The 14,167-nt window shown below is 40.4% G+C and overlaps 1 protein-coding gene across 1 annotated transcript; it reads right to left on the bottom strand.

Annotated features, from left to right (window-relative positions):
• Positions 1-182: 182 nt before the first annotated feature.
• LOC308695618 (uncharacterized protein) lies at positions 183-12,323 on the bottom strand (the record flags this gene model as incomplete). The annotated part of the gene is made up of 8 exons (XM_081373803.1): positions 183-571; positions 679-851; positions 1,352-1,473; positions 5,084-5,303; positions 8,092-8,212; positions 8,564-9,765; positions 10,724-10,793; positions 11,381-12,323. 8 exons carry the CDS (start codon positions 12,321-12,323, stop codon positions 378-380), a joined length of 3,045 nt encoding a protein of 1,014 aa, XP_081229929.1. The 3' UTR covers positions 183-377.
• Between the last annotated feature and the right edge of the window lie 1,844 nt (positions 12,324-14,167).

Raw genomic sequence — 14,167 nt, 5'->3', positions numbered from 1 at the left:
TAACATATTACATGCACAGATATCTTTAATTTGGTATTTTGTATCAGCTTGTGTTGTTGACAGCTTATTACTTTATTTTGCTTCCATTTTCAAGGTAGCAATCCTCCCATTCATTCATCCATCCATCAACAACGAAAATCATTACAATAATTAAAAAAGTAGCAAGTATTTTTAAAAACCTGCATGTTTTAAATGTTTTATTTCTTATTGCTCTGTTAACAAAGCATTGCAAAAAAAAAAAACATTTTAGATTTCTTAACCCATGACTGAAGAACAGTACTGCGTTAAAGTCATCTCAGTCAGTGCTTTGTAAACTTTCCTTTATTTTTGATCTTATCTGTATAACTCAATGCTCTGTATTTAGCCTCTCAATTGTATCAGTGCTTGATCCAGGAATGTGGAAGGATCCGGATCGTGGCTTTGCTGTCACGGGTCATGAGGCGTGTAACCTGATCTAGGGTCAGTCCAGCAATGATTTCTCCATTGACTTCTAGAATCTCATCTCCTACACCCAGAAGTCCAGTGTAGATGTTCTCTGTGGCACTGTCTCCGACCCGTTCCACATATATACCTATACAACCAGCATAACAGATTTTGATTAAAGACCTTTAAATGCTTTGAATACTTTCATACACTGGGTTTGGGTGTCATGGAGGCGAAGAAGGTGGGGGAACTAACCTGAGTCTGGTCTTCCTTTACCCCTAGAGATGACAAAGCCAAAGGGTCTATTGTTGGCAGGTCTGATAAGCTCTATCAGTATAGTCCCATCAGGAAAGGCCTGCACCAGCCGCCCTAGTGGACCTCGAGAATCCTGTAGTGCCTCCTCTGTGCTCTCTTCCTTTTGAAGCTGCCTGAAACTCAGAAATCAACAGCCCAATCAGAAATTTGGCATAGCCAATATGGTTTTACAGCAGAATCAGAGTTTACATATCTGAGGCATAAAGTACGCATTCAACGTAACCATGAAATTAAAATTTACCATTGTTTTACAGAATATTGCAGTGCTTATTATAAATAATTAATCCATGCAACATTTTTTTTTTATTAATATCCCCTCGTAATCTTTAATCAAAGAATGTTAACCTCCCTTCGCTATCGAAGTGACATCTGTTACCCTTATGATGTATGTCTTGGTGTAATGGTCAGTTAAATCTGCCTTTGAACTTCCTACGACCCAATCAATTCCCGATGGAAGAAATCAAGTCCCACCATACATTTTTCTAATTTTACATTCCCTCATTCACTCGGATATACGTCACAATAGGGAAGAAAAGACTATCACAACTTCCATTTCATGCCGACTTTAATACTAAAAATGTATAGAGACTTTATCACATTTAATATTACACACCTTGGTGCCAAACTCAATGGCAGTAGAAGCTCTCCTAATATAGTGGAACGTTCAAACTTCCTCTTTGGGGACTGTAGACTCTGGACAGAAGATGCTTTACGTAACTGAGCCAAAGGAGACTCCTGGTGGCAGAGAGAAACTCTGAAGCTTTAAAACACTGTCTTTCTAATGAATAAACATATGTAAATAGCAACAACTGACATTTTGATAAACTTGGATATTACTGACATGTTCAAACCTCTGACATTACATGGGTATTATAGTTTAAAAAACTTCCAAAAATGCAAATTCTGTCATCATTTACTCACCCTCATGTCGATCCAAACCTGTAAGACTTTCATTCTTCTTCGGAACACAAATGAAGACATTTTTGATCAAATCTGAGAGATTTCTGTCCCTCCATAGACAGCTACGCAATTACCACTTTGACACTTCAAAAAGTTCATAAAGAGATTGTAAAACTAATTTATATGAATTGAACGGTTTAGTCCAAATTTTGAAGAGGCTCAGTTTAATTTAGATTTAATTTAGGCTTTTATTCACATATAAACATTGATCAACACACACATCAGATTTATTAAACATAAGCTCAAGCTAATTCACTTGACATGCGAGAACCAATGAGGTTCATTCTTGTGTTACGCAGCACGTTTGAGCTTCAGCAAGAACCAATGAGGTTCATTCTTGTGTTACGCAGCACGTTTGAGCTTCAGCAAGAACCAATGAGGTTCATTCTTGTGTTACACAGCACGTTTGAGCTTCAGCAAGAACCAATGAGGTTCATTCTTGTGTTACGCAGCACGTTTGAGCTTCAGCAAGAACCAATGAGGTTCATTCTTGTGTTACGCAGCACGTTTGAGCTTCAGCAAGAACCAATGAGGTTCATTCTTGTGTTACGCAGCACGTTTGAGTTTCAGCAAGAACCAGTGAGGTTCATTCTCGTGTTACGCTGCACGTTTGAGCTTCAGCAAGAACCAATGAGGTTCATTCTTGTGTTACGCAGCACGTTTGAGTTTCAGCAAGAACCAATGAGGTTCATTCTTGTGTTACGCAGCACGTTTGAGTTTCAGCAAGAACCAATGAGGTTCATTCTCGTGTTACGCAGCACGTTTGAGCTTCAGCAAGAACCAGTGAGGTTCATTCTCGTGTTACGCAGCACGTTTGAGCTTCAGCAAGAACCAATGAGGTTCATTCTTGTGTTACGCAGCACGTTTGAGTTTCAGCAAGAACCAGTGAGGTTCATTCTCGTGTTACGCTGCACGTTTGAGCTTCAGCAAGAACCAATGAGGTTCATTCTTGTGTTACGCAGCACGTTTGAGTTTCAGCAAGAACCAATGAGGTTCATTCTCGTGTTACGCAGCACGTTTGAGCTTCAGCAAGAACCAGTGAGGTTCATTCTCGTGTTACGCTGCACGTTTGAGCTTCAGCAAGAACCAATGAGGTTCATTCTTGTGTTACGCAGCACGTTTGAGCTTCAGCAAGAACCAATGAGGTTCATTCTCGTGTTACGCTGCACGTTTGAGCTTCAGCAAGAACCAGTGAGGTTCATTCTCGTGTTACGCTGCACGTTTGAGCTTCAGCAAGAACCAATGAGGTTCATTCTCGTGTTACGCTGCACGTTTGAGCTTCAGCAAGAACCAGTGAGGTTCATTCTCGTGTTACGCTGCACGTTTGAGCTTCAGCAAGAACCAATGAGGTTCATTCTTGTGTTACGCAGCACGTTTGAGCTTCAGCAAGAACCAGTGAGGTTCATTCTCGTGTTACGCAGCACGTTTGAGCTTCTGCAAGAACCAGTGAGGTTCATTCTTGTGTTACACAGCACGTTTGAGCTTCAGCAAGAACCAGCGAGGTTCATTATCTTGCATCAAGCAGGTTTGGTTGAGCTTCTATTTATGGTCACTGATTAATGTTTATATCTGAAAAATACAAAATATCTCTATTCATATGGATTTTTGTTTTACAATCTCTTTATGAACTTTTTGAAGCGTCAAAGTGGAAATTCTCCAGTGTCAATGGAGGGACAGAAATCTCTCAGATTTCATTAATAAATATCTTCATTTGTGTTCAGAAGATGAACAAAAGTCTTATGGGTTTGGAATGACATGAGGGTGATGAATAATTAATGACAGACTTTTTATTTTTGTGTGAACTAACCATTTAAGTACTTTTATTACAAATTTTGAAATATGTTTTACAATTGTTGTATGTTTGCAATGGCAAAGCTGGATTTTAAGCATTCTCAAAATTACTGTAATACAATCAGATCAGCATACATCAAATACTTGCATGGTGCATATATATATATATATATATATATATATATATATATATTTATTTATTTATATATAATAGCCTATTATGTTATTGTTTTTCACATAATGAGTATTGGGGGAGGAGGGGGTATAGGTTAGGTATTAGGTGACCCAGGTAGGTTTGCTATATTCTTCCTATAAGTATAGTATAGACCCGACAAACGACAAATCAACATGTTCAGTCTATGAAAACAAGCAGCGACCAATGCCAACAAAACCCAGTGAACGTGTCTGTTGCCCATGGCCAGCGTCTGTCAGTGTCAAATAGCCTTTAGTAACCAATTTGCCTCAATTAAATTCAGCAAACATGCATCTTATGTCAACTTGCCTCCATAAATAGAATACATTTGCTTCTAGTTTGTTCTGTTTGGTCCACCAGACTGATCAAAGTGTGTTGTTACATCATTCTGCAGATGTATTAAGGTCAGCAAACCACATGATATGTTTTTCAATTTCATTAAACAAAGCCAGAGATACAGTCCAAATGATCTCTCTATTGTAGATGAATGAACTCTTTAAAGGAGGGGTGAAATGCTATTTCATGCATACTGAGTTTTTACACTGTTAAAGAGTTGGATTCCCATGCTAAACATGGACAAAGTTTAAAAAATTAAATTGTACGTTTGAAGGAGTATTTCTGTTCCAAAAATTCTCCTTCCGGTTTGTCACAAGTTTCGGAAAGTTTTTTTCGAGGATGGGCATGTGTGACGTCAGATGGGGCGGAATTTCCTTATACGGGTCCTAAGGGCACTTCTCCGGAAGGACGCGGGCGTGCGCGCACTCGTAGACCAGAGCAAGAGAGCGAAAGCAGTACGCCCATCAAAGCGCTATGCTCGGCTTTAGGGAAGTCAACGTCTTTAAAGAAGTGGGTTTTTGGTTGCCAGGGCAAGACAACCCTGCACAGATTCCCAAAGAACCCGGCGTTAAGGGACCAGTGGATGGAGTTTGTTTTTCCAGAGCATCAACGGAGTTGTGCAAGACTGTTTGTTCCCTGCATTTCGACGATGATTGTTTTATAAACAAAGCCCAGTTCGACGCCGGATTCGCGCCGATCGTCTAATGCTTAAGGATTATCCCAACGATAAAGGTTCGCGGTCGTGCGTTGGAACCGCAGGCGGTGAGTAAAACTGCTTCAAATGTCTGTGTGTTGTTAGCTATCGGCGCGTAAGCACAGCAAGTAAACAGTGAACAGCGCTCGTGATTCTTTAGCTCCGCTCACACGGCCCGCCTCCAGCCGCTCGTTTTTTTCCGGAAAGACTCGGTACAGCCTATCTTTCTTTTATAAATATATTAAAACTAAAGACTTTTTGGAGATTTGAAGGATGCAATACTATTCTATAGGTACTCAAGATTAACATGAGATTGACTGAAAATGAGTGGTTCACCCCCCCCCCCCCCTTTAACAAAGAAGAGAACTCACTGTGTGGAGAGACTGGAGAGAGGGGGTCCTCTTCAGAGGGACCAGGCCTCTGTGTGTAGGGCTAGGGGAGGCAGAACTGTAGCGGGCATTGGGGGAACACAGGTGCTCCATGCTGTTGGACCGGCTGCCCTTTACCAGCTTACCCATACTGTTCAGTCCCATGGCTGAGAAAAAGCGACGGAGGGATAACTTAGGCCTCCCTTCTCGCTCCCCTGTTCTCCTACACAAAGAAGTTGTGGAAGAATTTCACAAGTGCTGTAAATGACTAAGTACAAATTTATCTTGTGAAGTAATGCATTTATCAATAAGGCTTAGAGTGTGTTCACAGGTTTGGTTCCATTAAAACGAACCGTGGTGCGTTTGCTCTGTTCAATTGAATAAGTGTGAGCACTGCCATCCGGTCAGGGGCGCAGATAGAATTTTTTAACTGGGGGGGACCAAGCTGTCAGCAAATGATTTAAACTCAATTCGTTATTTTCGTAATTTGGGCTTTAACTAGTGCTCAAGTAGTAACTTTGCATAATTTGGGCTAATGATTTGCATTAAAAAGCCATTGGGGGATTGTTATTTGAAATCATGGATAAACAACAATGACCAAAGGTAAACAAAAGCCTACCTGATCACCACTAGCAATGCATGATCAGACTGTTATTTGACTAGTAGGCCTATGCCAATCACCCACCAAAACTTCATGTCTTTAGCAAAGTATGTTTTTTTTAAACATTTGCTTATCTCAGCATACAAAGTCTATCATTATGAACAAAAAAGCAAAGAACCTATGTGCAAATAATAATAATACTAATTGTTTGGTTTTTGAAAAAACGAGGTGATTGTTTTTTGTCTCTTCATCGCCTTTATATGACATTTATACAGTCAATTTTTTTCAGTTCAGAAAATCACCGGCTCAGCTCAGAAATAGGGGCTGTTTACACCTGGCCACTTCATGCGTTTTCTGTGATGGGATAGCTATCCGATCGTGAAAAGACCAGGTGTAAATGCCCTCCAAAACGCATTTGAGACAGATTTGAATCCGATCGCTCAAACCACTTCAGGAGGAGGTCTGGTCCGCATCCCAGACGAAACTGAACAAGTGTAAATGCATCTGGTTGTTATATGTAAATTTTACTCCTTCCAAAAATGCTAAAAAATAAACGTGTGAGAGCGTGTTATAGGCTATATGTAATGTTATAGCCAGATATGGCGACGCTACTGGAACAGCATCGCCGCAGACGCTGAACATATTCATCAAGCAAACTATCGCAAATCAAAGTGAAAGTAAGTCACAGACGCGGGACCAAGCGCGGGAATTGAAGATCGGATTTAAATCCGTTTTGCAAAAACACGTTTATGTAGGCTATAGTGTATATACATAATGTATAGCGAAAACAGTGATTAATCCTCTGTTTTACCGATTTTTGTCGCGTTTCGTAGGGATAGTGAGGGCGGGGGACGGATCGGGTCACTATGAATCTGGGGGGGTCATGTCCCCCCCGTCCCCAGTGCCATCTGCGCGCCTGCATCCGGTCCCTGGTGCGCACCAAAAAAACGGACTGAGACCTCTGAAAAGATGGGTCCTGGTTTACTTTCAAACAAACTCTGGTTCGACTGAAATTTGAACCCAACAAAAATCTCTTTCAAAAATAAATCTTAGCAGCTGCTTTACTATTGTGAAATATCCATCTACAAACAATTATAAATTTGAAATAAGATATTGGTAAATCTTTATGCTGAAATATAATAGTATAGCTTGACTAACTTGAAATCAGCCAATTAGCTTATTTTATATTCTACCTTGTCATTGTTTTAACAAATGTTTACATTTGTCACACTTCTGACTTGGCTAGATCAGAAATTGAAATATATATATACAAGGTCCAAGATTCCAAGCAAATGGAACACTGATCACCATTATGGCGACTTCAAAACGATTACTGTACTAAACAATATAATTTCTTACAGTGGCATGGTTAAAGACACCTTAAAAATGTGAGTTCACAGTAAAACAAGAGCAGGTAATAACTGTGATGTCAGCATCATTTTGCTGTTGATTAACAGTAAGAAAATGACCCAGTATGCATTACATTTCTGACTACAGTAATTTATTGTAAAATAATACTCTTTAATCCTGTAAATTCCTGACTTTTTTTTTTACAGTTTACCATCAATCCAACAAGAACACAGCATTGTTTTGGATGTTTGTTTATGCCTGTGTGTGTCACAACTAGACAGCTGATTGTGAGCCATTCATTTGCCGCTCTGATTGCATTCACTGTGCACGATTATACTGCATGCTCATTCTAGCTCATAAGGTAAATCATAACCACTGTCATCACATAAATATGTTTCGCTGAACTGATGTAACCATTGGCTAACACACGTGTGCCAGTAACTTTATTTTACTTTATTTTCCTGAACAAGCACAGACCTGAGTCCAAATTATGTGATTCAAGTTCCAAACCGAACTCAGACCACCTCCTACTCCCACTCCCACATGACAGCTTTCACATCAAGTTTTCATTCAAACTGTTCCCTGTTTCTAACTAAACTGCAAGTGTGAAAGACCCCTTGGTTAGAGAAAAAAAAAATTGTTTTAACTTCACTGTTTAATTCATGTCTGCTAGGGTTGCTGGCTGCGACAAATGCGAATGTATCTACAGAGTGAGCAACATAATGCAATACTACTGCCAATACTTTTAATGTTTCACCTCACATTAGGGGAATGAACCGACTTTTGCAGTGTAGACAGTGGATACTTCATTGATTATAATGGAAGCGATTTAGTAAGGTTGCATTGTGGGTGTGATCACACCACATATTGGGCTACCAGTTATATTCAACTCATCCATTTATAAGGTAACCTTAAGGAAACTCCTTCAGGTGAGTTTGACCTCTTTAGGAACCTTTGTGTACTATTATGCAAATGTAAACATATAAAATCTGCAATTATCTATAGCACATAGATAATATTACACATAGTCAGGTAAGGGATCTCTTTTAATGTAGCTTACCTAGACACAGCTAAACTGTCATCCCAATGTATTTCAGCTTTTCGGTGCTCTGCTCTCAGAAGTTCTGCCCTCAGGTCTTCTGCCTTGGACATTCCCATAGCTCTCAAAGCTGGGCGGCAATCTGAGGAAACAGGAGCTGTGCAAGTGCTTCTGGGATCCATACAGACACGCTCACTTACCAAATGATCTGATGCACAACAAATGAATGAGCAAACCATGTTGGAGTTGGAATCAGTAAATCAGTTCTGAATCAGGTTATTTGTAAATCTGTTGTTCATTTAGAAACAGTGTCTCACTAGCTGTTTCCAGGCAATTTTTAATTGTATGCTTAATTTACATGGTTGATAGAACACAGAAAGAAAAGCATCAAGGTTTCAGCTTAAAACTGTTAGGTCTGCCATCCTGGCCTAGTTGTGTTGGCTAGTGGGAATCCACATTTCATCATTTGAGATCTTGTTTCAAGTAAACTTACCAGTGACTGGTTCGCCTGCAGAGTCCCATATTGTCAAAGCCTGGAGGTCTGTTGTCAGCATAGATGAGGAATACCTGAGAGAGGATGGTCTGTTGCAAGACATCGGTCCTGAGGTGACAGGAAGAACCTGAGGGGAGGCACTGAGAGTGACACTGAGGTGCTCATCAGGTTGTATGTTTTCATGATGAGAGCCTCCATCAAGCTGGTGGTCAAGGTGAATTAAACGGTACTGAACTGAGGGCATTAGCTTGACCACCCGTTGCCCTGTTGGACGGCTTTTAGAACCTGATTTCAGAGCCGATTTGATGGGGAGGTGAGGAGGAGAGTCCCTGACATTGCTGGAGAGATCCTTACTCTCATGGTCAGGTGAGGTTTCTGTAGTGCCTTGCGCAGACATCTTCCGAACTTTAGAGCGAGTAGTTTGATCCTCTAGACTTGACCTGGTTTTGGAGTTCCTTCTCTGAGCCCATAGATCCTGACTTCGAGCATAAGGTCCATTACTGGTTTCACCTCTGCTTTCTCCTTTCCTGCTCCTTCTTCGAAGCTTCCCAAAAGCTGACGTGCTCTCACCTGCACCTCCTACACCTCCCCGCCCTACACTTTCTGCCAGGCTGACGCCTCCACTAAAAGTTATACTTTCCACGTGGGTTGGGTGGATGGTTCGGCGACATGATTGGCTAGGGCTGACCCATCGAGGGACTTCCTTCTCCCGAGAATCTACAATACTGTGTGTTGGCTTGGAAGGACAATCTGTGGTCTGTGCAGGTCCCAAGATGCTTCCACAGGTTTCACATGTCCTGAGCATTTCGTCCTTTGGCACCATGGCAGCCAAACACTCTCCCTCTTTGGTTAGTATGGCCACAGGAATACCAACGTTTGTCCAGTTTATTGCCTTGCCCCTGCTTTCCTCCTGAATGTTGTACACCAGATCCCCCTTTAGCTGTTGGCTGGAGTGAGATTTCTCAACCACCACTGGCCCGCGTTCACGCACCCGCTCCATGTATCGTCGCTCAGCCTCCTTTTCTGACTCGTCTTCGAAGCGTACTCTTGTGGGCGACTGGCCATACCGACGCGAGTGCACCCCACGTTCATGGTTCCTTCCACGGACGTCCAGTGACTGAAGAGGTGAAATCACTTCTTCTTGAGCCGTGACAAGAACAGCAGTGTGCAGGGTAGGTGGCACACTGATTGGTAAGGGCTCCCTATAAAGCAGATACAAGAGCTTTTAGAGAACACCTGGAGATCTGCCATCCCTGTCTGTATCATTTGATTATCTCTATTACATCACTGCATAATGTTACATGATTATCATTCAAACCTGAATAGAAACAAACAGCATTCATTTGAAGTACATAAATGAAGGCCTTTAATCATTTTAATTTGTGTTCCAAGGAAACAGATTAATAAAAAAATGCTTGACAAATATGTGTTAAATGCAGCACATGTAATTATATAACACAAGAACACAACTCTGAATGAATTGCTTAAATTAATATGTCTGTGCATCACAGGATATGGGTAATGACTTTAGAAAGGATTGCATTGTTTTTTTTCACAGTGATAAATGAATATATGACTGTAAAAATAGATTCCCATGATTCCCATGAAGGGTATTAAAAGTGTTGAGGCGACTTACAATTCTTCTCTTTGACCATGGCAGGTGGGGGTTTCACTCTTAGGGTTTTGAGAACGTGCTTTGAATCGAGCTCTTTCTAACAAACGCTTTGCTTGTTCATGACGTGGACTGAGAGTTACATCAGCGGTGGAGATCAGAGGTCTGTCCAAAACAGAAAAAGAATTTGACACTCTCCTGAGTAAATGAAATAATTATTCAAAATGTTTGACATGTCTCAACAGTAATCCAAACCTACAAAAGTACAACTTGTAAATTGCATGTATGTGTACAATATTGAACATTAAACTGTCAGTATTGATGATCTTTCACTATACTTTCCACAAATCAGAAATAAACATAGAATGCCAGAAGCGCAAATCTGTCTTATATAATCTCTGTCATGGGCATGTTATGTGCATGCCTTAATCTTAAAAAAGATGTCTGTCTTTCACATGGATTTGTGTTCTGGCAGAGGTCTACCCCAGCTAAGCGCAAATAAACAACCGTATTCAATAATGTGTTTGACTGAGTGCAATGTCTCTTACCTATAGTTAAACACAGGCTCTTTTGTGATAATTGCTGAGTCCCAATAATCTGCTTTGTAGGGAGGTAAATCTGTAAAACAAACAAAAAATTATGTAAAATAATAAACTCAAGCACACAGATTTCAATTTTGGTCATCCGCCGCAAAACCGGACTCAATATCACATTATTTCTCACTTACAACACAAGGGTGCTATGTGCAACACACTCAACCATTATTCTGTAGCCTTCTGATCCAGAGAGGTCAGCCTGCTGTTACACAACATTCCAGAAAACCAAGCCGGCAGATTTCAGCCTATCCCTACGTCGTACGGTATTAAAACACTATTATCTCCACTGCTCCACTCTCTCCCAAACCCTTCCCCCCACATCTGTAATTACGGTGACAGGCAGGCACATCTGTTCTGCGAGATCATACTAACCTCCCTTCTGTGAGTTTTGGCTCAGTGACCCTCGAGTGTCTAATTCTGGTTAAATCATGGATACAGTGAAAAACTGCACAAGGCAATTAACGGAACCCAAAATAAGAAAATGTCAGGATCCAAACAGCATTGAACATTTTTCTAAATATCTTCTACGGTGTTCCACATAAGAAAGAAAGTTAGGACATGAGGCTGAGTAAATGATGACAGAACCATCCCTTTAAGCCAAGGTCTTACCTCTGTGTGGCTCCTTTGGTGGTTGATACTGTCCCTCTGGACGCATGGAAGTTGTGATCTCAATGGCCTCAACTTGATATTGGTTAAGGTATGTCTTGTTCATCTCGACTTTCTCTGCAACAGACAAAGACGCTCCTCTGGAGCACACAGTCTCCCAACTGTCTGCCTTCCACAGCCCACCAACTGCATCTGCTGCTCCAATCTCCTTCTGGAGACACCTATGAAAAGCACTTTCCAAGCTGTCAGACCTTTGCAACTCCATGTGAACAAGTGCACCCCCAGTTTTTAGTTTTGGCTTCCGTTTTGGAGCCTCTTCAATTGTGGGAGGTACATCTTTTGCAGTTGCCAGTGTGGAGGAACTCTCTGAACTAAGAAGTAGCGTCTCTGGTCGTGCCACTCGCCAAAAGCCCTTGGGAGGAGCCCAGTGCCTGGGAGAAGACGTCATCGACTTTGATGCAGTGTCACCTTGAGGTTCACCAGCACCACCCACTGCAATGTTCTCCAGGCTAGACCCTTCACAAAGCCCACGGGACAACTCTGGCACACCTTGAGATGGGCTGCCTTTCCCACTTTTGCTGCAAGTCTCCTTTTCTCCTTGCATCCCAGAGTTGGGTTCCAGCACTTCTTGCACAGTGCTTGACTTATTGCTCTGCTCAGTGTATTCTGTTTGACAAGGAGAAAGCACTTCATCGTCTTGGGGTTTCTTCACTGACCCTTCTGTGGAATCCTCTGGTAATAGATCACCTCTCTCCTCCGCCTTTAACCTTCTCTGGGACACTGCTTTGACTTTAGATTGCAGGGCAGAAACTGCTGAACCTATTGCTTTGGATTTCAGTGGATCAGTGGAGAGTCCACTTTGAGGGTCATCTGGTAGCTCTGCACCGTGTTCTGCCACACTCCTTAGTGGATGTGTCTCAGAGAGATCTTCTGTCTCCTCCTCCATTCTGCAATTAAGGGATACTTTAAAGAAAAAATGCCAACAAGATAAAGCAGACGGAGTCGCTGTTTACGGATTCCATGTTAGTAGATTAAATGTGACCCTGGACCACGAAACCAGTCACATGGGCCATAATCTGAAAGCAGAATAAGCTTTCCATTGATATATGGTTTGTTAGGATAGGACAGGTAGGTCTTATATATTTTATATATTTACGGTAGGACATTTACAAAGTATCTTCATGGAACATGATCTTTACTTAATATCCTAATGATCTTTGGCATAAAAGAAAAATCAATAATTTTGACCCATACAATGAATTGTTAGCTATTGCCACAGATATACCCGCGCGACTTGTGACTGGTTTTGTGATATAGGGTATTAACAAATTTGTTTTGAATCCCTCTAATGCACAACATACTATGTAAGAGTTAGCATAACACCAATACTTTCATAGTGTTAGATCCCCCACACCAAGCTATCTGAAATTAGTGCAAGTTCGTGACACTCTCTTGAAGATAATGACAAATATCACAATGGATGCATTGTGAATTCATTGGTACAGATTTATCACTCCTTATTAGATAAGTGACCTGTTTTTGGAACTGTAATTATACATGGACAGATCTCCGGTATGTATGTATTAGTACCTAAAATGAAGTTATAAGAAGTAAGATATTGCAATAATTCTGCATATAGGCTTAGGCAAACCATGATACAGATAAAAATACAGATAAGATTTATGAAACATTGTTTATTTGTAGTAATACAAACTGTGATGGAGGATAATAAAAACAATATATTTATTATTATTATTTTATATTATATAGGTCATTGCATTATTACAAGGCATTGCATACTATTATATACTGTATAACATCTTACCTTAATCTTTTCACTGATGGTCCATTTGTGTCTGTTACAGTTCATGCAGAATCATCCCTGCCTCTCTTTTAATACTTGAATGGCCGAAAACAAGAACAAATGTCACCCGTTGAAATGAGGAATTACTCCCATGATGCTCCTCTTCGTTCAGCTGTCACCAGCACCTATCACTGCGCATCCCCTGCTGGTAGATTCCATCTCCAACCTATGAGCGCTCGCTCAATATTCATGATTGGTCTGTTAATCCCCGCAGAAATCAGACGGATTAGACAAAAATGGAAAATAAATGCGTACTATAATTCCTTTGATGTCAACCGTAGCATTTCATTGCATAAGTTGGTGCAATTCACAGAAGCAGTATTTAAAAAGTCGCACTCAATATGTAAAGGTCAAGTGTGACAGGAAAAGTATTTTGAGAGATGCTACTGATTGCAGTTGTGCAAAAAGATAATCTACCTGAGAACTTTGAAAATTTCCCAGTGTTGAAAATACTGAACTATATTCATATGCCATTCAAAACAATCTGTCAATATGAAATTATGAGTTAGCCATATTATGTAAGCTGATTTTCCCAAAAAGTGTAGCTGCAAAAAAGTATTTCTCAAATATCTTTGCAGGAATGTGGACTACACACTGGACATTTTCCACAGAGAGAGAGGATGCTAATGTGAATGTGAACATGAATGATGACATCTGAAACATCTGAAATAATAATAAATAAATAAAAAAAGCAACAGATTCATATGGAAGTACATTTCTGTCACATAAGGGGATAAAAAAGTAAGAAATATATTAAAAATAAAATATTTTTATACTTAGTCTGTCATTAATTATGACTCAAAAGTCATTAAAAAGTCACAGTTACGATATAAAAAGTCATAATTATGATTTGGTTTGTTATTGCAACCTTTCATGTTGTAATTTCATAATTGTAGACTGTCATTATTTTGTGTTTTATGTCAATT

This window comes from Scardinius erythrophthalmus (assembly GCF_964197995.2).
Source record: "Scardinius erythrophthalmus genome assembly, chromosome: 9".
Taxonomy (NCBI): Eukaryota; Metazoa; Chordata; class Actinopteri; order Cypriniformes; family Leuciscidae; genus Scardinius; species Scardinius erythrophthalmus.
The sequence above is the reverse complement of the archived record's forward strand: the minus strand, read 5'-3'. Positions and strand labels throughout refer to the sequence as shown.